Source organism: Piliocolobus tephrosceles, chromosome 8, assembly GCF_002776525.5.
Source record: "Piliocolobus tephrosceles isolate RC106 chromosome 8, ASM277652v3, whole genome shotgun sequence".
Lineage (NCBI taxonomy): Eukaryota > Metazoa > Chordata > Mammalia > Primates > Cercopithecidae > Piliocolobus > Piliocolobus tephrosceles.
In genome coordinates this window covers 100,813,303-100,839,479 of record NC_045441.1, presented here as the reverse complement: position 1 = coordinate 100,839,479, position 26,177 = coordinate 100,813,303, and the positions used below count along the sequence as shown (strand labels likewise).

General features: G+C 39.8%; 1 protein-coding gene across 1 annotated transcript in view; it reads left to right on the top strand.

Moving 5' to 3' along the window:
• The window catches only part of NRCAM (neuronal cell adhesion molecule), a 93,364-nt gene that overhangs the window by 32,947 nt on the left and 34,240 nt on the right, over positions 1 to 26,177 (top strand). The window contains exons 8-17 of the mRNA XM_023183107.1: positions 753 to 884; positions 10,106 to 10,249; positions 12,330 to 12,441; positions 13,768 to 13,934; positions 14,029 to 14,176; positions 16,364 to 16,488; positions 18,478 to 18,579; positions 23,664 to 23,861; positions 23,965 to 24,035; positions 25,324 to 25,549. Of these exons, the coding sequence (XP_023038875.1) occupies positions 753 to 884; positions 10,106 to 10,249; positions 12,330 to 12,441; positions 13,768 to 13,934; positions 14,029 to 14,176; positions 16,364 to 16,488; positions 18,478 to 18,579; positions 23,664 to 23,861; positions 23,965 to 24,035; positions 25,324 to 25,549 (1,425 nt within the window). The remainder of the gene's footprint in view (positions 1 to 752; positions 885 to 10,105; positions 10,250 to 12,329; positions 12,442 to 13,767; positions 13,935 to 14,028; positions 14,177 to 16,363; positions 16,489 to 18,477; positions 18,580 to 23,663; positions 23,862 to 23,964; positions 24,036 to 25,323; positions 25,550 to 26,177) is intronic.

Below are 26,177 nucleotides of genomic sequence, written 5' to 3'. Positions count from 1 at the left end.
ACTCTGTAATACCTTTGTAACTTTTCAAAAATGATGTTTTTAAGTTGCTTCCTAATTATATAATTATATATATATATTCTACAGGGCTTGGAATTTATTTATTTTGAGTCAGAGTCTCGCTCTGTTGCCCAGGCTGGAGTATAATGGCATTATCTTGGCTCACTGCAACCTCTGCCTCCTGGGTTCAAGCAATTCTCCTGTCTCAGCCTCCCAAGTTAGGTGGGATTATAGGCACCCACCACCACACCCAGCTGATTTTTTTTTTTTTTTTTTTTTTTGTATTTTCAATAGAGACAGGGTTTTACCATGTTGGTCAGGCTGGTTTCAAACTCCTGACCTCAAGTGATCCAGCCACCTTGGCTCCCCAAAGTGTTGGGATTACAGGCATGTGCCACCGCGCCTGACCCAGAATTTAAATTTGTGTTTCTTAGCCCTACCTATATCTGTAATTTGCTCTGTATGCTTAGATAAATCTGTCAATGTCTGATTAATTTTAATGTAAAATGAGAAAATGAGATTTGTATCAAACAGGTCTAGAAATAATACATGTATGTATGTGAGTCTCTTTAAACATTCTTTTGAAAATTTTAAGTGTTTGAAGCATCGTTTATAAATCTATTTGCTCAAAAAAAATGAGACTAACCAGTTTAGTGTGAAGTACTTGCTTGTATTATTAAAATAGTTCAATATGTTCTTTTGCTAAAATGCTTATTTGATTCAGATTTTTGGTCTTTTTTCTTCCTCCTATAAAGCGGCTCCATACTGGATCACAGCCCCTCAAAATCTTGTGCTGTCCCCAGGAGAGGATGGGACCTTGATCTGCAGAGCTAATGGCAACCCCAAACCCAGAATTAGCTGGTTAACAAATGGAGTCCCAATAGAAAGTAAGTTGCCTTGACTGGTTCTAGTTGCAGTATATTTTTAGAGCATATATACATCCCAACAATGAATAAATGGTGATAAAAAATAATTCAGGTTAAGGAAGGAAGCCACATGTATGTTAAACAGAGGCACCAAATTATCTTTGTGTTTTATTACCATTAGATATTTATTATGAGTGTGAATAGTTTATGCTGTTAACATAAACTATTCATGTGATGACTATCACATGGACTATCAATGGTATGTGATGACAGGTACTTGGCAATATTTCTTCTATTTTTACGTGGATAATGGGAAGAATGACAGGGTCAGAAATAAATATCACTGAAAAGTTTAGATGGTCTTCTTTGTGCAAAACATCAAGTGATTTGTGGAAATGTCATAGGCACTAGAGGAGATAGGTGGGGAGACTTGGCATAGAGCCAATGGATACGACAAGCATGAGAAATCCAGCTGTCTTAATTTAAAGAGTTTTCAGTCATAAGTATAGCAAGTATAGCCCGGGTGTTCCCACTGTCTTCCAAGGTCACCGTCCCATTTGATACCCAAAGAAGAACACATCCTCTGACCCTGATCATATACAGGATGCTTTACCTTTGCCTACAGCTCCCTCCCTGAAGGCCGCTGATACCATCCTTGAGCAGCACCTGGGCAGCCTAGCTATACCTGTTGCCCCGCTCAGCAGCCTCCCTGCTCTGCCACTCCACTCCTTGCACTTCATTAGCTTCAGCAGCATTCTCCAAGCTGCTACTATGCTGCCCAATGTGTGGCCTCAGGCCCTCCCATTAATCTGCTAAATCATAGCAAAGGCCAGCTTTACAAAATTTGGCTAAAGGCTTGGGAAGAGTCAAGGGAATTGTAGCAAAGAAAAAAATCTTTAAATGGATATTGCACCTCACTGCTCCTTAATTCCTAAGCCATGGCCATGAACAGAGAACCCACTAGACTCTCCTCTTCCTCCACCCCACCCACCACCAGCTACTGCTGAGAGGAGCATCTTTCAACATTTTCCCCTTCTTGGAGTTCAGACCTCCTCTTAGACACCAAGACAGAGAAAGTCAGTTCTGGCATCAAACCCAGCCTTAGGTTCACTCTCCCAGTCAATAACATGATTACCTGCAAAAATATTCTTTACTCACAATAAAGATAGCCCTCAGGCTTAAGATACAGGACAGATTAGCTTTGACTGCCTCCAAGTCAGAATCCAATATTGGTTCTACATTCACATAACCAAAAGGTCTGCTGAATTGACTTTCCCAAAGTAACACCACACACTCCCCGTAAGATGGTTCCAAAAAACTGCTGGCAGATTTAAAGTGGCACAAGTCCCTGTTTCTTACCATCAAGGTCTGACAACTGCAGGGTGACTGAGTCATCGCAGCCTGCTCCATGAGTATTTATTGGAAGTTCACTTGTGTCTCATAGCACAGTAGCTGTCAGATGCTTTGAAACAGGCAGCCTGTGTTCACTGTAAAAGGAAGTGTATTCCTGGGAGAAAACAGATGCTAGAGGCCAGCAAATAGGGTTTGGGTGTTTCCACTCCCAATTTTAACCAGGATCAGGATCCAGAGAAATGGCAGAGAGTACTTTGTGGTTGTTTCAGGAAGCTCTTGCTACTCTCAGGGGAACATGAGTGAAAACTGAGAGGAAAAAGTAGAAGAAAGCCCAGAACTAAAGAAGTTTTATAGTGGCCAGGCATGGTGGCTCATGTGAGCCTATAATCCCAGCAATTTCAGAGGCTAAGGTGGGCGGATTGCTTGAATACCAGAGTTAGAGACCAGCCTGGGCAACATGGTAAAATCCTGCTTCTACAAAAAATAAAAAAAAATTATCTGGTACAACCTATGATTTTCTCAGGAATGCATACAAAATAGCAATAAATGATGATACATGCTTAATACTTTTGCACCATGTTTTGCAGCTCAGAGTTTTTGTGTCCATTTATGGATGGTTAAAAGTGCCCCTGAGATCTAGACTCAGTGAAACTGACAAGTGGAAGGGACCGTCCATCTAGCCCTTCAGCAGGGAAAACGGGGGAGCCAGGGGATAAACCCTCAAGCTTGGCAGCCAGAGTGCAATCCTATGCAAGGAAAATTGAGATGTTGGTGGATGACATAAGCAAGGGAGGATTAAATAATGAGGCTGATTTTTCTTCTTGATTTGCTCAGCTTGTTGTCCTTCCAAACCAGCTGTCTTAGTCCATTCCTACTGCTGTAACAAAATGCCTTGACTAGGTAATTTATAAACAACAGAAATTTATTGCTTGCAGTTCTGGAGGCTGGAAAGTCCAAGATCAAAGCACCAGCAGATTTGGTGTCTGCTGATGGCCTCTTCCTCACAGTTGCTGCCAAGACCCTTAGAACAGCACCAGTCCCATTCACGAGAGGGAAACCCTCATTTCCTAGTCACCTCCCAGAGACCCCATCTCTTAACCTTGGAGTTAGGTTTCAACATGAATTTTGGAGGGACACAAATATTCAGACCATAGTACCAGAGTATGCAGTACCTGTGAGGGAACCTTGTAAATCCAGTCACCTTAACAGCTTTGAAAATACACCCATAATAATACTCCCCTTTTAAACTACATTTTTGTGGGGAGGATCAGCTGTAAAAGGCCTGCTTTGGGGGTACAGAATAGTAATACCAGGAAGACGTTAGGTCCTCTTGTAACCCTAAATTGTCTGATTAGGTAGAGAAGAAAGAGTTAGGACTAAATATCTGAAATCAGATCAGCTCATTTCTTCCATCCCAGAAGTCTTCTTTAAGGCCCCATGAGACAGAAAAAAGGAGGCTGAGCAGACATGGCTGGAATGCCACAGCTCCTATAGATCCAGGGTCGGTCACCCTCTGGCGTGCCTCAGAGCTGTCACTCTGGTGGACTTGTAGGGAGAGGAATACCACACGGTGTGGCAGCAAAGCAAGGAACCCGGCACCACCAGGCCGCTCCATGGTGCTGGTAGCAGGTGCTGCATGTTTGTACCAAGGTAATGTGAAGCCTCCCTGGAAGGGGTCTTTCTTGACATCTGGTGGCCAAGCTGAAAGTGGATTACCATTTGGACATCTCATAACTAAAAGGTGATGAGCCAGCAGGTCCCCTGCACAGCTTTCTGAACGATGACACTGCAAAGGTACAGCTGTTCCCTGCCCCTGGACTTCTGCAGCTGGCCCGTCTGCAGCTTCTGCTGAGTGGCCTCATGGGTGGATGCTAAGTCTTCAACAGCTAAGTTCAAAGTGAACTCTGCATGCCCCCACCGTGTGTTGATCTCCCCTGATCCAAAATAATCAGAGAATGAGGGGGATGCAGAAACTATCCAAAAAACTGACAGACATTTAAGGAGTGCCACTCTCTTTTTCATCCCCTTCTTGGTAATTGTCCCATGAATTTAGAGGCCCCTAAAGGGAATTGCCTTTGAGAGTTAGGGACCATCCTGGAAATGGGGCACCAGTGCTTGTTTCCCATCTGCAGTTTACTGACTTGTGCACCCCATAGATACATCTAGCAGTGTTGGGACACAGGGGAAGGATGGCAGGGAGATGTAGAGAGGTGAAGGTAGGAACTGAGGGCACAGACTGCCACAGTGTGTGACAGGGCTGAATTAGCACAGTGAGGACTCCTTGCCTTCATCATGGGGTCCTAGTGTAGGCCCCAGAAGTGAGCTGGGAGCACAAGCTGCCGTGCTGACAGCACTTTCTACCCAAGAGACAGCAGACATTGCAGGTGGACCAGCTGCTGCGGGTGAGGGTCAGGAAACAGCTATGTTTCTGAAGTACTGTTGTGCAGGCGCTGTGCAGTGTCCCCTCCAGGTGCCTGAAGTTTGTCTCCCATGCCACACAACAGAGACACAGTCAGGGGACCATGCTGCCAGGTACATAGCCTCCCCACTCCTGACTTGCAGGTGAGCACCTAGGGACACTGACTATCTCCTTTCGCCTCTGCAGGCTCTGGCTGCTGAGTGCACATAAATATTGTAAAAGGAGAAGCTGGTTCAGGGAGGGGAGTGGTAAGAAGCGTTCTTTTAGCAAAATGCAATGTTATTGATCTGTGACTGTACATTTCAGACCTGAAAGCTATTGTTTTTAAAAAAGTGGAAAAATTAACTCCAGAAGTGTCCGGGTTTTTATTTCAGTGTCTTCTAGAGCTTTGCCCTTCCCCTGTCCCCAGGACTGGCCAGATTACTTAAAGCTTTCCTTGAAGCAAAAATCACAGGCTGTATTAAATAAATGTGGAATTTTCCCAAAACCACCTAAAAGTTTGTAGATTGTTTTAAAACAATCTACAAAAGTCAGAAAAAAGAACACAGCTGCAGAGAACTGGTGCTGAAAGAGAGCTTTGATTTTATTGTGTAATGGGAGGGTATGAAAAATAGAACCCAGGATCAGAAAGAAAATGAACTTGCTATTGGCAGGACTGGGCAAAGCATTTCCCTGCTCTCCCCTAGGAGGTTGCTTTTCAGGAGTTAAAAGCCGCACTGAGGTGGGTGTTTTTGAGTTCCTTTTTCCTCCTCCTGGTCTTCCCCACTGGAGAGCCTGTGCCATCCTGGTGGTAGTGCCCAAGGCTGTGGCCACTGTGATTCCTATCTCTGCAGGAGAGTCTAACACTTGCAGATCCTTGATAGTTTCCAACGTGTGTTGTATTAGGTCTCTCAGACTCTTCTGCATGATACATGGATAAGATCACACCATTATTGTGTTAAAAGGCACCTGTCCTCTCAGGGATGAGGAGGGAAAAGAACTAAGAAAATGTGAATGGGCAGAAGACCTCTTCCTGGCAAAATGACATATTTTTCTCACAATGAAAGATGTTGAAAGCCAGTTATCTAAGATAAGCACCAGGAGAATAGAGGGCTGGTCCAGGATATTCCTGGGGTTTCATCAAGGCATCCTCCCTTCTTCCTTTTCACAAAACTAAGGGGCTCAGTGGCATCCTCTTGTAGGGATAGAATAAGTAAATGAAGAGGGAAATTTAACTCTTCACCCAGAAATGTGTTCTATGTTATGCCCAAATGTTCACATTCCAGGAAATGTTTACAAAGTTGACTAACTGAGAAAACCTGAGCAGTAACCTCATTTAAACAGAGCAGTACGTGCTGCCATTTGTAGTCTCTCGTCTCCAAAATGCATAAAATACTATATGATTAACCTGTTTCACAAAATTATTTTAAAAATGAAATTATGCAGTAAATGTAAAAACATTTTAAAGATTGATAGTACTCTGTTCATGTAAGGTGGCATGACTATTATTTCTCATTGTATAAATGTTGAAAGTGTTTATAGTTTCACCCACCAACGTCAGGAGAGTTGGGTTATAAGTATTTTCTGAAGCCCATCGCCCCAGTTCTGGACCTTACCTTTGGGGCTTTAAGTTATTTGTAGTGATTCTGTGCTTTTAAATTTCTTTCTCCAATGTTCATTGACAGCAAATGAGGTTGGTTATTCCCAGAATTAATGATTATTCCTCTGGATAATTTGGATTTGCATGCTAGAGAGTTACTCTACCCGCTAGCCAGCCCATCCAAAGGCTCCAAATGTCTCTACATCAGTGATTTTACTCTGTGTCCAGCTACTAACTGAGCCTCCATATGTCACTGTGACAGTTCCTGGGTTTGTTTGCATTTTTTAAACAAGTACTTAAGGAAAACGTAGCCCAAACTCCCATGGAGAGAGGTCTGCTTACTCATTGTTCTTCCCTAAAGGGTTTATTTTGTTCCTAAATACCTTGTCAAAAATAAATATTAGAAGACTGCTCTATTTAGCATATATAAGGCAGATACAGTCAGATGCCTTTCAGGTGAAAAATATCTTCCCAAAGAGTTGATGGCAAACCGAAGTGCAACTGAGCTACACAGAAGCTTTCTGACATGGTTTGTTTGTGACTGATGAGTCTTCACTTGGGGAAAATTGTCCTACTGACATTGTTGAGCTTTGCCCTTCAAGTTCATAGTCGTGTAACATTATTATTATTATTGCAGTAAAAACACATAACAAAATTTACCGTCTTAACCATTTTAAGTGTACAGTTCGGTAGTATTAAGTGTATTCACATTATTGTGCAACAGATCTTCAGAACTAGAGCCCTTTATCCATTAAATATTGTGTGGTGGTATAACTTTAAAAAACTCAATATATTTAAGGAATTTGAGGAACTCTTATATAGTCTGCCACCCATCCGGAGAGATTCGGCCCAGCGCTCTGCCTGGGACTCATCACAGTTTAAAATACACAGCCACTCCACTCCACTGCCTGGAACATCCACAGAGATGCGGTCAGGGTGGGCACATGGTGGGCACTGAGAGTGCCCTGAAGAGTCCCACCATAGAGAGCCCAAGTGCTGGGTCCAGAAGTGCTAATAATCTTTTTTCTCTTTTTTTTTTTTTTTTTAGCGACTTTAAAAATTTAGTTTGTTTCTCTACTTTATTCTTGTATTATTTTTTATTTCCATAGATTTTTGGGGAACAGGTGGCATTTGGTTACATGAATAAGTTCTGAGATTTTGGTGCACCCATCACCCGAGCAGTATACACACTGTACCCAATTTATAGTCTTTTATCCATCACTGCCCCCACACTTTCCTTTGAATCTCCAAAGTTCAATATATTATTCTTATGCCTTTGTGTCCTCATAGCTTAGCTCCCACTTATGAGTGAGAACATATAATATTTGGTTTTCCATTCCTGAGTTACTTCACTTATAATAATGATCTCCAATTCCATCTAGGCTGCTGTGAATGCCATTATTTCATTTCTTTGTATGGCAGAGTAGTATTTCATGGCATATATATAACACAGTTTCTTTATTCACTCATTGATTGATGGACATTTGGGCTGGTTACACATTTTTGCAATTGCGAATTGTGCTGCTATCAATGTGTGTGTGCAAGTATCTTTTTGTATAATGACCGGAAGTGCTAAGAATCACTGACAGAGAACAAGTCTCCAGAAATGCTGCTTTGTGTTCCAGCACCCCTTGTTGAGGCAGTAGGTGAGCATCACTGAGACTGTGTGAGTCGGAAGGGCCCCAGTCATACAAGACTTGGGATCTGGGACACATGGGCCACCCTAAGGTATGCTGCGTTTTCAGGGTCCATGGCTGCCCTAAGGTACACTGTGTTTTCAGGGTCCATGGCTGCCTGCCACAGCTACAGTTCACTTTCTAGGCCAGTGTGACATATCCATCTTCTGCTGTCTTTTATCAACGAATCTATATGCCCTGTTGAAGGAATTATGACTTGCATTTGTTTTCGGTTTGGAAGAACATGTTCCTTAAGGCAATTTTGAAATTATTAGAGTCATAAACAGGAGGTGTAAGCTAAGGAGTCAATTCAAAGTATCTCAACACCCCCACATCACTAATTGAACAACCCGGAGTATCTAAGATGATTTCATAAATGAGTTACTGATGGTGATCAGTGTTGAACAACTGCTTTTTTTTACATTTTTCCTTGGGAATGAAGACATTAATCAGTCCATGAGGAGTAACTTGTAAGTTAGAGTTTTAATAATCCTTGGATGCTAAAAACTTGTTCCAAACTTAAATGTATGGTGAATTTTTTAAATATTCTAGTCTAAAACATCTGAAAGACCTTTAGGCTATAAATGTGATACAGTATGTGGCAGACAGAATAATCCCTCCCCCCACCCCATCCCTCCATGATGTCTACATCCCAATCCATTGAATCTGTGAATATGTCACCTTACATGGCAAAAGGGAGTTTGCACATGTGATTAAGGTTAAGGGCCTTGAGATGGGGAGGTTATCCTGGACTATCTAATGTGGGCCCAATTTCATTACATGAACCCCCAAAAGCAGAGTGCCTCTTCCGGCTTTGGTGGGAAAGAAAGATGACTATGGAAGAATGATCAGAGAGATGCAACATTGACAGCTTTGAAAATGGAGGAAGAGGACAAATGTGGGTAGCCTCCAAAGGCTGGAAAAGGCAAGGACATGGATTCTCCCCTAGAACCTTCAGAAAGCAATGCAGCCCTGCTCTTGCATTGGTTTTAGCGCAGTGCAATCCATGTCAGACTTCTAACCTACAGAACTGTATGATAGTAAGTTTGTGTTGTTTTAAGCTACTATATTTGTGGTAAGTTGTTACAGCAACTGTGGAAAACTATTACAGAATGAGGGAGCAAAATACTTCGAGTTTGGGTCATAAAACAAAAATGTTCTATGGTTTGGTTGATTTTTGTTACAGTGGGTTAATAAACCATAGATGAAACAATTTTTTTTATTTTAAAAGTGATGAAAGAGTCTAAATACGGTAATGAGTGTGTCTTAGATGCACAGCCTTTTCCTGTCACCAAGGAAAAAGAAGTGGTGCTTAGAAAGAATATAAAGTCTTCTTAATTGGTTCAAGTTGCAGGAGCAGTTTAAGAGAAAAGGTGCTGTTATTTAGTTTTGATTTTGATCATCGTGCTGAGACAGAGACCTAAATCCCTCATAGTGCACTTCTAAAGTGATATAATCTCAAAGCCTAAAGTGTATCATTCACAGAAAGAAATTCATCTCCAGTCTCACGGAAGTTCCAAATTGCTGGGCATGCCTGGGACTAAATCCTCACATATTATGTTACCCAGCCAATTCTATTCCACTTCAGTAAGGATCAAGCCTGGTCCTAACATTTAAGCACTTGAGAGATTTAGCTGAAAACATTGTCTTCAAGAAGAATTTACACAATTTATTTCTACTTCAGCTTCAAGAATATCCACAGCAGAAAAATAAATATTTTCACATTTGGTTATTAGCCCCATACTGTTTATGTATTTGTTGATTTATTTGTATCAAGAAGAGGCTCCTAAAAGGAACAGGTTTGAGCAAGCTGGAGTGTTTCTATGTTTTTTACTAGCTTTTGCCATTTCCTCTTGATCATTAACTTTTTTTCTCATAAATAACCACAATCTCTTGAACACAGCAATGTTTTCCTGAATTTGTAATGCAATTTTCACCTAAACTTGTAAGAGTTTTTTCCTGCATCTCTCAAAAATAATACTTGGTGTTACAGAGCCAATCGACTTAAGACTAAATGAACATTGAGCACATACCCTTGCTACTATATAACTCAATTCTGAGAAGGAAATTTTTCTGGTTTCTGTCTAAATTCTAGTCTTATTCTTACTGCATATACTTAGATCAGTCTTTATTTATGTCCTACTGATTTTACAAGCTTAATATACGTCTTTTAAGCAAATAGGAATAAATGCTTTCTATTTTTACATCCACACAGTTGCCCCTGATGACCCCAGCAGAAAAATAGATGGCGATACCATTATTTTTTCAAATGTTCAAGAAAGATCAAGTGCAGTATATCAGTGCAATGCCTCTAATGAATATGGATATTTACTGGCAAATGCATTTGTAAATGTGCTGGGTAAGCTCTCCTTTTATTAAAGACATGGCAAATTAAATTAATGACTGCGGTTATTTTCTGTTCAATCAGCAAAAATATATTGAGCATCTACTATGTGCAATGCACAGAACTCAGAGCTCTAAAGGATGAAAAGATCTAAACCTTGCCCTAAAGAATATTGCAGTCTTAATGTTCTTCCATAACACGGTTTTTATAATGGCAAATTCTTCATTGTAGAACTAGTCAAATAGGCTGTTCCACTTGCAGATGGTTAGACTAAGTGTCAAACCCTCAAAAGGAAAATAGTATTTGTCTGCTATTAGTAACTGAATATTACATTGTAAGAAATTGACAAGTTGAATGGCAATTTAATGATTCTGATTTTTAAAAACTAAACCATTAATCGTAATGCTTGGCCTTTATCCAAGTCACAGATGTACATTTGTTTTATTTATAAAAATATATTTTACAAAGTATGATATACTGAAATATATTCTCAAATAATTGGTTTATGTGAACACTGTATTTCTTATATTGAACAAAACTACGAAAATACCACATTTGTTAAAAATTTTTGTGAGAATTGTTTTCGTGGTGCCAGAGAATTATACTTCAACCCTTTAAAATTAACATGCTTCCTTTTCAAACAAAATTACCATCAGAAAGCCAACCAATACTTGGCATTTTTCTTTCATGCTTGAAATGAAGGTCACTAATCCCATGAAGAGCGAAGCAGTTAAGATATTGGTGGATGTTGAGAAAGCACTTCTGGCTGCTGGTTCCTTTTTCATCTCTACTTTTATGAGTTCAGCATTTTTAGATTTTACATATAAGGGAGAGCATGCCACATTTGTCTTTCTGTATCTGGCCTGTTTCACTTAACATAATGTCCTCCAGGTTCACTCCATATGATCATGACATGAATGACATGAAGGAAATTACAAGAATTTCCTTCATTTTTAAGGCTGGATGTTATTCCATTGTGTGTATATGCCAGAGTTTCTTTATTCCATTCATTCATTGATGGGCATTTAGGTTGATTCCATATCTTGTCTATTGTGAATAATACCACAATGAACAAGGGAGTTCAAATATCTCGACACACTGATTTCATTTCCTTTGGATATATACCCAGTAATGGGATTGTTGGCTCATACGGTAGTTTTATTTTTAATATTTTGAGTATAAACAATATAAACAATCGTTATAATATTTTCCATAATGGCTATACTAACTTATATTCCCTCCCACAGTGTTTAAGTGTCCCCTTTTCTCTACATCCTTGCCAAAACTTAGATCTCCTCTTTTTGATAATAGCCATTCTAATAGGTGTGACATAATATCTCATTGTGGTTTTAATTAACGTTTATCTGATGATTGGTGATGTTGGGCATTTTCCCATATACCTGTTGGCCGTTTGTGTATCTTCTTTTGAGAACTGTTTAGTCCAATGCCTTGCCCATTTTTAACCAGGTTATTCATTTTCTTACTATTGAATTATTTGAGTTCTTTATTTATTTTGGTATTAACCCCTTACCAGATATATGGTTTACAAATGTTTTCTCCCCTTCCATAGGTTGTCTCTTCACTCTGTTGACTATCTCCTTGGCTATGCAAGCTTTTTAGTTTGGTGGAATCCCATTTGTCTATTTTTGTTTTTGTTGCTGTGGTTCCATTTTTTTAGTCATCACACTCATCACTCTGCTTCTTTCTGCCAGCTTATGTGTTCTCCACCATTCCCACCCACTAGGGTTATGATGAGTCAGTCATTCAACAAAAATATACTTGGCTGTTATTTTTGTGCCAGACATTGTGCTGGGGATAAAACAATAAAAAGTCTCATTCCCTGACTGCAATGGACTCACAGTAAATCAACAACTAAAATGATGCCTGAGCAAGAAGTGGGGCAGGAGGTAGAGGGAGGAAAAATGTATTTTTCTGCCTTGAGTGACTGGCAGCATTATGCCTGATAGAGAACATAAGGAGAGAGATAGGTTGCTTGTGCTTTACCATAAACGTTAATGACCTTAAAACAAAATACAATAAAATGTAGTCCTAAAATATATTCTAATATTACTTTACCTTTTAAAAATATTTATAGCTGAGCCACCACGAATCCTCACACCTGCAAACACACTCTACCAGGTAATTGCAAACAGGCCTGCTTTACTAGACTGTGCCTTCTTTGGGTCTCCTCTCCCAACCGTAGAGTGGTAAGTAGCAGCTCTGTGTGTTTTTCAATACTTCAAATGTTCGCTAAAGCCTTCATATTCTAAATATGTTGGGTTTTATTCAAAAAACAAACAGGGAAAGGTGTTGCACAATCCATTACACTGTTAATTTTTTTTTTCTTTTGAGACAGAGTCTCACTTCATTACCCAGGCTGGAGTGCAGTGGCACGATCACAGCTCACTGCAACCTCCACCTCCTGGGTTCAAGCATATCTCCTGCCTCAGCCTCTAGAGTAGCTGGGCCTACAGGTGCCCGCCACTACATCTGGCTAATTTTTTGTACTTATAGTAGAGAGGGGATTTCACCATGTTGGCCAGGCTGATCTCAAACTCGTAACCTTAGGTAATCCACCCGCCTCAGCCTCCCAAAGTGCTGGGAGTGTATGTGTGAGCCACTGTGCTTGGCCTACACTGTTAATTATTAAATTCATTCATTATTTCATAAATATTTATTGACTACTGGCTCTATGTTAAATATTTTCACGTGTATAATCTGTTTAGCAGCACACTCTATCAAGCACAGATCTACATGTGAATGATTTTTTTTTAATTTAAGGCTGCTATATTTCACAATGCATGGACATCCCCTGGGATTTTGTGAGTAGTGGGTGGAGGGACTAGTTAGGGGATCTTCCTTGATAATAAAATATCCTGTGGGATAGTGGAGGGTTCTATAAGCTTTCCAAAGCAGAATTTGTTATTACCATTGTTTCTCCTGAGTACTTCTTGCACCAGATCTTCCTGACTTAGATCCAGCCAGGCTCTCCCATGTTCTTTCACTCCCTGCTTCAAAGCATCCCCTTTCATATGCCACCCAAGGTTTAAGTCCTCACCTAGCTTGTTTACTTTAGCTGAAAGAGACAAGGCTAGGATGGATAAGCAATGGCTCAGAAAGAATGACTAGAAGAAAACTGGAACATTCTTTACTGATCAACTGTCAGGTCCCAGATGCTATACTAAGTTCCAGCTACTGAGGTCAGAATAAATGCAGGGTTAAGATTAAAGGAAAATTTCCCCAGGCCTCTACCTCAACCCCAGAGAAGAAAAATGGATGCTTATGCAGATGCTTTTCCTAGTCAAGGTAACAGATTCACACATAGTTTTCTTCATCCATTTCTCCTCTCTGACATACATGCCCTTTTTTTCTCCCCTGAATATTTTCCTATTTATACTTTAAAAAGTACAATACTTCTAGCCTTGTAACTTTCACATTCATCATGGTCATGTTGACGTTGAATATGGCATTTTATGTCTGACTTCAAAATATGATGTGTTTTTATTCTCATTGTGATAATTTCTGTAATGAAGGTTTAAAGGAGCTAAAGGAAGTGCTCTTCATGAAGATATTTATGTTTTACATGAAAATGGAACTTTGGAAATTCCTGTGGCCCAAAAGGACAGTACAGGAACTTATACGTGTGTTGCAAGGAATAAATTAGGGATGGCAAAGAATGAAGTTCACTTAGAAATCAAAGGTAAGGCAGAGGTAATGTGTTTTTTTAATTTTTAAATGAGTTTGAACAAATTCTCCAGCTTTGCCAAATGGATAATGATAACTTTACATTTCAGATCCTACATGGATCATTAAACAGCCCGAATATGCAGTTGTGCAAAGAGGGAGCATGGTGTCCTTTGAATGCAAAGTGAAACATGATCACACCTTAACCCTCACTGTCCTGTGGCTGAAGGACAATAGGGAACTGCCCAGTGATGAAAGGTATTTGAAGACGATTTCTTTTCTTTCTCCTCATTCTTTCTTTAAGCTATTCTTGAACTAAAGGTCTACTATGTAGTCAATTATGGTGATGTTTTTAGTTTCTGAAGTCTGCTGTCTCCAAAATAGAGAGATATGCATTTTCTCCCTACTGTAAAATATATCTACCCAAGAAGGTATCATGTGATCGAAATAGGACCCTGAGAATGTTGGTCTATCTTTGCGTGCTGGTCTCTTGTGTAATTCAGGATGGGAAAAAACCCTCAGGCCTTGGACAGCATCCATTGTTTTATACCTTGAACAGTGAAGTTTCAACAGATGTTTTCATTACCATTCTACCAAAAAGCAGAAATATGACCTGTTTAATCACAAAAGACTGCTCAAATCCTTGTCAGGATTTTAAAAGACACTCATTTTTATTTGGATAGGGAGTTTTTCTTTTGATTTTATCTAAGGCCAGTGAAAGGGGAAGGAAAAACAAAAACAGGTAAAGAATTTAAAAGAACCCAAGCATCCTGCAGATGTAGTTAAGAATGGAAGAAATGTCATGGCATTTTCCAGATGAGACCCTCCATTTGACATAGTAGTACAGAGTAGAATGTGTGAGTTTTAACCAAGTGGCTATAGACCTCACTCTCTATTAGAAGGAATGCTGTATTCTGGTTGAAATCATTTCTATGGTTCACCTGCTGCTGACCTAAAGTTGTGCTGTCTAAATATTGCCCTATTGCTTGTTAATGACCCCAGAAGAACTCTGTGGCCTTCTCTTTTATGTGCCTAGAGTCTCCATCTAATTTTATGTTTGAACTAGTCAATTTTATTTGTTGAGTTGATAAAGATGAAAAGGATAACCGAGTGTGGTGGTCTCACACCTGTAGTCCCCGTTACCTGGAAGGCTGAGGTGGGAGAATTACCTGAGCCCAGAAGGTTGAGACTGCAGTAAGCCATGACTGCACCACTGCGCTCCAGCCTGGGTGATAGAGTGAGACCCTGAATTTAAAAAAAGATTAAAAGGAAACATAAAGAAAGGGCCATCAGGTTAACTGGCTGAAGCTTTTACTTGGAAATTAACTGAGAAAGCAGTTTATGACTTACACAGCTTCATTAAAATAATACAGGCATCCTCCATACATTAATTTTTTGATCTACTGAGCAATTTTTCATGCCCACAAGTTTCCTGTGGAAAACTCTTGAGAGATTGTTCGTCTAAATCTTCCTGTTTCTAGTGATAAAGCAAATTATTATTATTTGCATTTAATTTCTCCTATGGGAGTTTATACATGTAAGAAAATGACATGATTTTCTGCAGTAAGTAATGAAATATTTAAAATATATACTTTGATAGAAATTGAACTGAATGAGTTTCCAATGTTTCTTGGCAGCAAAAGCCTTTAGTAAGGAGAATGCTGGAACTATCCTTCACCTCATTCTGCTGCGAACTTAGGGAAGCTCCTTCCTCTCCCTCTAGAGCAGTGGTTCCCAACCTTTTTGGCACCAGGGACTGGTTTCGTGGAAGACAATTTTTCCATGGACAGGGTGGGGGCACAGTGGTTTCAGGATGATTCAAGCGCATTACATTTATTGTGCACTTTATTTCTATTATTATTACGTTGTAATATGTATATACATGTATATATTATTACATGTAATATATACATGTATATATTATTACATGTAATATATACAGTGACAGATCATCAGGCATTAGATTGTCATAAGGAGAGCACAATCTAGATCTCTCACTTGCACAGTTCACAATAGAGTTCACCTTCCTGTGAGAATCTAATGCTGCCACTGATCTGACAGGAGGTGGAGCTCAGCTTCACTCACCCCATTCCCCTGGGGCCTTAAGGAAAGTCCTACCACACCCTCTAGAGCAATGGTCCCCTCTGCAGCCCAGTTCCTAACAGGACAGTACCCAGTTCTTGGCCCAGGGTTTGCAGACCCGTGCTCTAGAGGCCTGGTTGAAAAACACTGTACAGAGGACTTATCCCTTCTAACCCAAGATTCTAATTAATTCTCATTGTTTTTCAACTTTAATCATTCTTAACGTGTATTTTGCTCTAACTTTAGAAAATGTTTACCATCTTTCTCCTTTATCAAATTTACAGTTTCTTTCCTGCCAGTGAAGCAATTATAGGGTATGGCTGCATGTCCGTTTCAGCTGCTCTGAATGCATTCTATCCACAGGTTCACTGTTGACAAGGATCATCTGGTGATAGCTGATGTCAGTGACAATGACAGCGGGACCTACACGTGTGTGGCCAACACCACTCTGGACAGCGTCTCCGCCAGCGCTGTGCTTAGCGTTGTTGGTAAGAACAGGAACAAAAATAGCACAACTGCCTTCCCTGCATTTGGTTGAAAAGAAAAAATAAGATAAAAATTGTAAATATCAAATGATTGCTTGTTAATATGCATGGGTGAGTTCATACCCATGTTTTTCTTCTTTGAAAGATGTCTTGGAGGCAGTAATTTCAGTATAAATATTCTGTGTAGCAGCACTGGGTGAAGTGGTGGATATGCACATTAGTAACCTTTTTTGTAATAAAATAAGGAGAAATAATCTACTTGTATCTAAAATTGAAGGTTTTTTTCCTAAATTGTTACTGCATGTTTATCAATGCTGTATCTCACAGCTAAGCATAGGGCTTAATTTTATAAACTTGAATAATGTACAATCTTTGTCATCTTGTGCTATCTTGTATCTTTCCATTACTAATTTTGATTAAAATCCTTTATATTAATGTCCTTTCTAGCTCCTACTCCAACTCCAGCTCCCGTTTACGGTAAACTAATATGAGTATTCTTTCTCTGTTTTCTGTCGAACAATTTCACATTTGCAGAAAATATTCATAACTTTCTTTTCTATGTCACATAATTGTGTTTCTTAAGGAAAAGGGCTCTGTCAGTTGTTATGTTGTGTCATCCATTTACTGACAATGAATCATTTCTTCATCATAACCCTAGATTTTTCACCAAGTTCGTTGCCAGTTGTTTCTAAATAGTTCATGTGCTATTATAAAACCACTTTGTTTGATAAAATCCCTCTTTGATGCAATTTCCTTGTAAAGTAGCATAGTGCTTTTTCAAAAGCCATCATTCACATTTTACAGAATGAAAAAGCTATTTCTAATATCCTTCTACAAATTAGGGTTTCACCTAAAGTTATTAAAATTGTTTGGGAAAAATAAATCTTGTTTTGGGATTCCATTTTCAAGAAACGTATATGGGGAAAAATGGATGTTTAGAACATTTAACTTTTATATCAGAGAAAACCGACTCACCATGTGTTGACAAAAGGCAGATCACTCAAGAAAGACCAAAAGGAGGGGTACATTCATGTTGTGTGGCTTTTTAGAATCTGGAAAACAAATCAGAAATCATTTCCAGAAATCTTTTTATTTAGAGAACCTTCATCTTTATTCAGCACATCAATACAAAAATCAATTTTTTGGCATAATCTCAGCTGATTTTGCACAATATTATTAATATTGTATCTAATTATCCAATATAAAACCTGTGCTTTGTAGACATTTACTGCTTTATGACTGATAAGGAAAAAGCACATATGTTTATATGGTCTCTGGTCCCCTAAGAGCCAGAGTTACTCCTAGGAGCAAGGTCAAATAAAGGCCTGGGGGGAACGGTAACTCTCTGGATCTCAGAAGCACCATTAGAAGAGGCAGACATGCTTCTGGGACACCTTCATCCCAACATGTGTCTGTCTATACACTGTTGCACTGTTGTCCTCTGGGAGTAAACACACTTATGCATGCTGAGGGCTACCTCCATAGCATCTATTTCAGGGTTCTTTTGCAAATATAAATATTCTTTCAGAGCCCCAAAATCTGTTATTCAGCATGTTTCAAAAAGAACATTTGAATTTTCTTTAAACAGCACCTTTTATTTGCCTATATTTCTTTTTTCAGCAGTTGCTATTCTCTATTTCCCATGTATTAGAAATCAAGCCTATTATTTTTCATGTTTGTGCCCATTCATGTTTATGAGAAGAAACGCTGAGAGTGCTGATGAACCACATGTGTTGGCTTCGCTGGGTTTAGTTACAAATGTTTTCGTTTCCTTTGAAAAACAAGTGAGCAGAACTCATTGATGGGTTATCTTGGGTGTGCTCCTGTGTTCCCAGCAACCTCAGCTGTGCACATTTCCTTTCAGTTGCATGCCCACTGACTATCAAGTGTGCTGTGTCTTTAAGATGTCCCCTTTGTGAATAGTATCATGAGTAAAGGAGAGCCTCTTAAAGATGAATGGGTGACCATGATGTGTGTATCTTTGGTCTACAGATGTCCCAAATCCTCCCTTTGACTTAGAATTGACAGATCAACTTGACAAAAGTGTTCAACTGTCATGGACCCCAGGCGATGACAACAATAGCCCCATTACAAGTATGTGGTATTATTTGTTCTATTACTGATCAACTAAATGGCTATGTTTGAAGCACTTTGTAACAGTCAACTAAATTTCCTCACAAAGGTATTTACTGGGATTCTCTGCTTCATTACTGATAGAACAAAAATATTTATTTATGTCCTTCCTCTCTTCAGAGCTGAAATTATTCCTGGTTACACCTTATAGAATAGGACACCAATTAATTGCTGAAGATGTTGATTAATCAAATACACTGTCATTTGTGTTTAAGATACATAAAAATCACTTTAAATATCTACCACATAGGAGGATACACCTTAAGTTAGTTTATTTTGCCCATTTCTTCTGGGAGAAAAGGTTAGGAGGAGCAAGTGCTGAAGAGCCCTGTCTTCATATTAGGAAATTGAGACTTGATGAGTAAAGTAACTTTTCAACCCACTGTTGGTAACAGAACTGGGTGTAGATAACAGGTTCTACCTTAACTTCCAACCTAGGTCTCTTTCTTTCCATTAGTTCCTGCTACAAAGTTGCCCATTCAACAATGTGAGCTTCTCACCTTAGTGGCGTAAGCCTAGGCCTAGGAAAGAAGATAATGAAGGACAATGTCATAAGGATACTAGAAGAGCATAATAAAATTAGACTCTAGGTAAGCTTAGAAGTTTAATTGTAAAGCCAAAGAGATACTTAAGAGGCAGACACAATCAGGTCACATGCCTGAAATACATTATTACCTTCAGGCATATACTGCAGGAAGACTAAATTCCTTTCTGATGACTACCTAAGATGATTCTCAAATGGCAGGTGTGTTGATGTATTGCACCTCCTGGTAAAGTAGAGTATTTCCACTAAAATTTAACAAAAGCCTCCCCTCTATCTTGTGTTGTTTAATGGTGCTCTTTTCCCTACTTGTGTGTTCATTGTACTTGATCAGAACACACATTCATCCAGGCCCAGTCTTTTAGCTCATTTTGTACATTAGCTGGAGTTAGCTGGTTAGTTGACTTGGAGATTCTTTGTGCCTATATTAAAATAATACCATTAGATTTCAAGGCATTTCTACTCTTTCATTCACTACTCATTCATTCAACAGATATTTTTGAGTACCTACAGATACTTTGAGTGCCAGACATTGTTCTAAAAAAAAAATAGTCAAAAATCTCTGTGGTTATGGAGCTTATATTTTAGATGAGGACATAAATAAGATAAAATTAATAATACATTATTAAGTATAATGTCATTATATCTGCATGTAAAACTATATATATACATGCACACATGCAGAGACTCAGATCTACCTTCAAGAGCGAACCTGCTGGAAGGAGTGTTAACCGACAGCCTCCATCTACTTTTCCTTCTCTAAGGCTCCACTGCAGGGTTCACATGAGGCCACACTCCTTGGGGTGCTCCAGTGACTGGGCACAGCAAAGGTCCCAGAGGTCACACATGCCTAATACAGAACTCCTCCTGTGCAGACTGTACTCTGGGCTCCTGGTTGACCTGGCTGAGACTATCTCAGAGCTATACTATAGTGTAGTCTGAGGCTCCTACTACTTACTCCTCCTTCCCTCCCCCTCTTCCTGTTACAGATGTCAGACCAGCATTGTGTTCTGAGGGTCTTCCCTCCTTCAGGCTTCCCTGCTTCCTCTCCCATTTTTCTTCCATGGACATTTTCCCAAACAGACCTCTTGCACTTCTTTTTTTTCTTTTTTCTTTTCTTTTTTTTTTTTTTTTTGAGATGGAGTCTCACTTTGTTGCCTAGGCTGGAGTACAGTAGCGCAATCTCGGCTCACTGCAAGCTCCGCCTCCCAGGTTCATGCCATTCTCCTGCCTCAGCCTCCCGAGTAGTCAGGGATACAGGCGCCTGCCACCTTTTTTGTTGTTTTTTGCATTTTTAGTAGAGATGGGGTTTCACTGTGTTAGCCAGGATGGTCTCGATCTCCTGACCTCGTGATCCTCCCACCTCGGCCTCCCAAAGTGCTGGGATTACAGGCGTGAGCCACCGTGCCTGGTCACCTCTTGCACTTCTAATTCTGTCTTAGCCTTTGCTTCCTAGAGGACTCAAACTCATACATATGATTGTGTTTATATGTGTTTAGGGCATGCAAAAAACAAATCAGTAGAAAGAGATGTGGAGCTAGGGGTATAATTGTGAATAGTGTGAATAGGAAAGGCCACACTAAGAAAAGAACACTTGAATATGTCAATGAAGACAGGCGAGGGAGGTCAGTGAGCACACTGTGCAGTTGTCTAGGGGAAGAAGTTTACAGCAAGAGCAAAGGAAAAGAGCAAAGGCCCTAAGACAGGGCGTGCCTGCTAGGATGCCAGTGTGGCTGCAGCGAAATGAACAAGGGAAAGTGAAGGAGGAGAGAAAGTCAGAGACAAAGAGTTAGGCGGTGGGTGTGTAGAGTGGGAATCGTGCAAGGTCCTGTAGGCCACTGTGAGGATGAGGAAGCCTTGGAGGGTTTTAACAGAGGAGTGATGAATGAATAACTCTGGCTTGTCTATTGAAAATAGTGTATAGAAGAACAAGAGGGGAAGCAGAGAGACTGGGTAAGACTGTGGTTCCCAAACTGTGCACTGAAGTGCCCTGTGGCACCTCAGTGAATTCACAGGGGTACCTTCCTTGAAATAATCTTAAAGTTTTAACTTTTGAATTCTGATATTAAAAAAAAAAAACAGTGACATCTGTCAAACATCACATGAAATTAGCTTGAGGCAGATTACAGGTTCAACTTTATATCCCATGTCATTTTGTGATAATGTTATATCTCTGCAAAGTGTTTGCTGTGATAAAAAGCAAGTGCCACATGGAAATCAGTGGGGAATAGGAAATGTGGAAGGTGGTGTCCAATCTGTTTACAAGGTTTGAGAACTTATATAAGAGAAGCTTTACTTGTTAAGGTATAAATAGATTTAAAATTGTTTAAAATTTAAATTGTTTACATTTATTTAAGATATAAATACATATCAAGTTGTATGAATCTAGCTACTTAATACATGAAAACATTAGGTAATTCTTTTGGCTTAAGGGAGCCATGAAAAATAAATTACAGAGACACTAAGTATACCATAAACCGAGAAAGTTTGGGAACTACTGAATTAAGAGGTTATGTGATAATTCACACAAGGGATGAGGGTGGCCTGGAATAGACTGAGAAATGGTCAGATTTTGGATATATCTTAATGGTACAGGCCATTGTACTACCGAGAGTGTGGAGGAAGTAGGGAAATAAGAAGGATTCCAGGTTTTGACCTGGGTTGTCACTATCAATTGGAGAGGAAGATTAGAATTAGTTTTGGTGCTATCCAGTTTGAGATGCTGTCATGGACAACCAAGTGGAATTGTCGAGCAGACAATTGGACTTTCTGAGTCTGCAGTTCAGGGAAGAGGTCTGGGCTACAGATGTAAACGTGAAAGTCATCCGTTTATAGGACTGGAGATCACGCAAAGATGAATGTGGATTGAAAGGGGAACTCCAAGGACTTAGTTTTGAACCACTGCAACACATACAATATTTTAGTTTATCTTTATGTTTACAGTGCATATCATGGTACCTGGCCCATAGTAGGCAATCGGTGAATATCCAAATACCTATTATTTTACAAGGGTAAAATGTGTACATACCACAGAATTTTAGTAGATGCAGAGGGTATGCACTGAAAAGTGTATCTTCCTCCTGCCCCTGTCTCCCGGCTCCTCTGGCCACACCAGTTTTATTGGTTTATATTCTCTGAGAGGTAGTATGCATTTATATGCAAGTGAATATGCCTGTTTATTTGTTATAGTAATTTTGTTTTACATTTACACAACCATAGTATCCAGCACACATGATTCCATATCCTGCTTGGTTTCACTTGACAATACACTTAAGAAATCATTCCATTTCAGTACATACGGAACAGCCTATTCCCTCTCCTCTCTCTCTCTCTCTCTCTCTCTCTCTCTCTCGCTCTCTTTTGAGACAGGGTTTCACTCTGTTGCCCAGGCTGGAGTGCAGTGGCTTGATCATAGTTCACTGCAGCCTTGACTTCCTGGGCTCAGGTGATCCTCCCACCTCAGCCTCCCCAATAACTGGAACTATAGTTGCACGCCACCACACACAGCTAATTTTTTGTAGAGATGGGGTTTTGCTAGGTTGCCCACACTGCTCTCAGACTCCTGGTCTCCACCCACCTGGGTCTCCCAAAGTGCTGAGATTACAGGTGTGAGCCACCGCACCTGGCCGACAGTCACTTTTAACAGCTGCAGAGTATTCCATTGTGTGGATATACTGTAATTTGTTTAGTCAGTGTCCTGTTGATGGATGTTTAGGTTGTTTGTAATTAGGTTGTTTCAATTGCAAATAACACTGCAATGTAAATTCTTTCTCGTGTGTGTTTGAGCCATTTGTGTGAGCCCGTTTATTCAAAATAAATTGCTAGAAGTAAAATTTAGTGTGTGCCTTAAATATTGACAGATTTTCTAAATTGTCTTATATAGAAGTTGTCCCAACTTACACTTCCTACAAAGTCAGAGAATGCTTGATTCCTTGTGTCATATCAACAAAGCATGTTAAACCTTTGATTATTGCCAATGTGTTTAGTGGATTTGATTATTGCCAATATGTTTAGTGGAAAATGGCACTGACTATATTTAATTTAATTTATACTATTATGAAAAAAATTTGATCATCTTTTCATATATTTAAACTCTTTAGGGATATATGGATTAATTCTAAACAGTTTTAAGTAACTAAACTCAGCATGCTAGAGAAAGAATACCAGGTCTGGTAAAATCTAAAACTGTTAAGAATTAATCTATATATCCCTAAAAAGTTTAAATATATGAAAAGGTGGTCAATTTTTTTTTTTTTTTTTTGTAAAAGGAGAAATTAAATTAAATACAGTGAGATGCCATTTTCCACTAAAATGTTATGTGGGCTTAAGTATTGAGGATAATGATAACTCTGAAATCAAAATATTTTAATGGCATTTTTCTTGAAAGTAAAATAATTCATGTTTGGTTGCTTGTGTTGGGTTGCCCCGTTAGTTATAGCTAGCAGCTACCCCTGGGTTGACTGAATTCACGGTCTTGGGTTGGGTGTGTGTGTGTCGTGACCAGAATTCATCATCGAATATGAAGATACAATGCACGAGCCAGGACTGTGGCACCACCAAACTGAAGTTTCTGGAACACAGACCACAGCCCAGCTGAAGCTGTCTCCTTACGTGAACTACTCCTTCCGCGTCATGGCAGTGAACAGCATCGGGAAGAGCTTGCCCAGCGAGGCCTCTGAGCAATATTTGACGAAAGCCTCAGGTAAAGCAGGAAAGCAGGACTTCTAGGGTACGAAATGAAATAAAAGTTTTCCACTTTTCGCAAAAGACCAAAGCTTACGCATGTATGGCTGCTTAACTTCCAGAACCAGATAAAAATCCCGCAGATGTGGAAGGACTGGGATCAGAGCCTGATAATTTGGTGATTACATGGAAGGTGAGCTATGATGCCTTCAAATTTATTCGCTATTTTTTAGAGTGAAAAAAAAGTTGTTTGAAAATAATATCTACATTAAAATCTCATTTCACCTATTTCTGGGGAAAAAATATATATAAAGATACATATATATCTTTACTTAAGAGGCAGTCTTGTGTAGTTGTTAAAAGCTTGAGCTCTGGAGTCAAAACGATTTGGTACAAATCCCAGCTCTGCCACTAACTCTGTGTTAACATCTCTGTTAGGCACATGTGTGATGAGAATAATAGAACCAGTTTCACAGTATTAAAGGAGCTAATACATATAAAGCACCTAGAACAGTACCTAGCGGATACATGTGCTCAAAAAAATGCTAGCTATCATAAAGAACCATCTGGGGCTGGGACCGGGGCCAGTGGCTCACGCCTGTAATCCCAGCACTTTGGGAGGCCGAGGCGGGCAGATCATGAGGTCAGGAGTTTGAGACCAGCCTGACCAACATGGTGAAACCCCGTCTCTACTAAAAATACAAAAATTACCCGAGTGTAGTGCTGCATCTGATCCCAGCTACTCAGGAGGCTGAGACAGGAGAATCGCTTGAACCCAGGAGGCGGAGGTTGCAGTGAGCCGAGATTATGCCACTGTACTCCAGCCTGGGTGACAGAGCAAGACTCCATCTCAAAAAAAAAGAACCACCTGGAAGACATACATCAAGCCATTCCCAGCAGTCAACTTCTTTAGTGGGGAAAGCTTGTCTGTGTTTTCTGGATTTGGAAAATTAACATATATTTACTCATAATTCAAAACCTATTTTAGATAGATCCATACATGCATACTTAGACATGTATGCATATATGTACATATATTTATACAAACATGTAGAAACAACAGAATGACAGGCTAGCCTTTTTTTAATAAAGAGGAAAACAGTCCATAAGTTTCCATCTGCAAGTAACATGGACAATGATGTACTATTGCACAAACGGGAATATATAAAGGATTCTATGTGACCAAAATGTCTGAAGAATCACCATCCTTGACTGTAGAGCCAGAGTTTGAAAGGTTTATATGGTATTTATTGCATCAAGATAGTAATTTACAAACTTTGAAATGTTGATCCCAAACAAGCTTTGAATCTCATTGCAAATGCACAATTGATAGAAGGTCCCTGGAGAAAATGGTTAATAGCTTGTGTCTTAGTATTTCAATGATCACTTTCTGTAGGTCTGGGAATTGAATTTGCTGTTCCTGTAAAAGATTGTGCAGTTGATCTGTGTTATAAGCTCTGGTTATTTGGCTTTTCTTGTAGCCCTTGAATGGTTTCGAATCTAATGGGCCAGGCCTTCAGTACAAAGTTAGCTGGCGCCAGAAAGACGGTGATGATGAATGGACATCTGTGGTTGTGGCAAATGTATCCAAATATATTGTCTCAGGCACGCCAACCTTTGTTCCATATCTGATCAAAGTTCAGGCCCTGAATGACGTGGGGTTTGCCCCCGAGCCAGCTGTAGTCATGGGACATTCTGGAGAAGACCGTAAGTGATGCCGTTTCCTTTCTACTTTTCCCCAGCAAAACAGACTTGCCAAGGTGCAAGCCAAGGCCATTTCCAGAGCTGTTCAGGTTGCAAGGGAGGGAGGTGGCAATTATTTTGCATGACTTCTCTGAATTTAAACAGCCTGCTGTATAAGAAAGAGAAGTTCAGAACTTTCAAGGTGATTGCAGTATAGTTGTCCCTTGGTATCCACAGGGGATTGGTTCCAGGACGCCCCGCCTTGGACACCCAAATCTGCAAATACTCAAGTCCCACAAATGGCCCTATGGAGCCTGCCTATGTAAAAAGTCAGCCCTCCCTATCCGTGGGTTTTGCACCTGAGAATACTGTGTTTTCCATCTTCTTTGGCTGTAGATGCAGAACATGCAGATGTAGAGGGCTGACTGTATTTGTGTGGAAAAAAAAAAATCCACGTGTAAGTGGACCCACGCAGTTCAAACCTGTGTTGTTCAAGGGACAATTGTACTTTTAAAAAAACCTCGTTCTCCTACTCAGGACGCTGAGGTGAGAGGATCCCTTGAGCCAAGGAATTTGAGTCTAGCCTGGGCAATATAGCAAGATGCCATCTCTTAAAAAAAAAAATCTCTCACAAAGTCAAACAGATACCCCA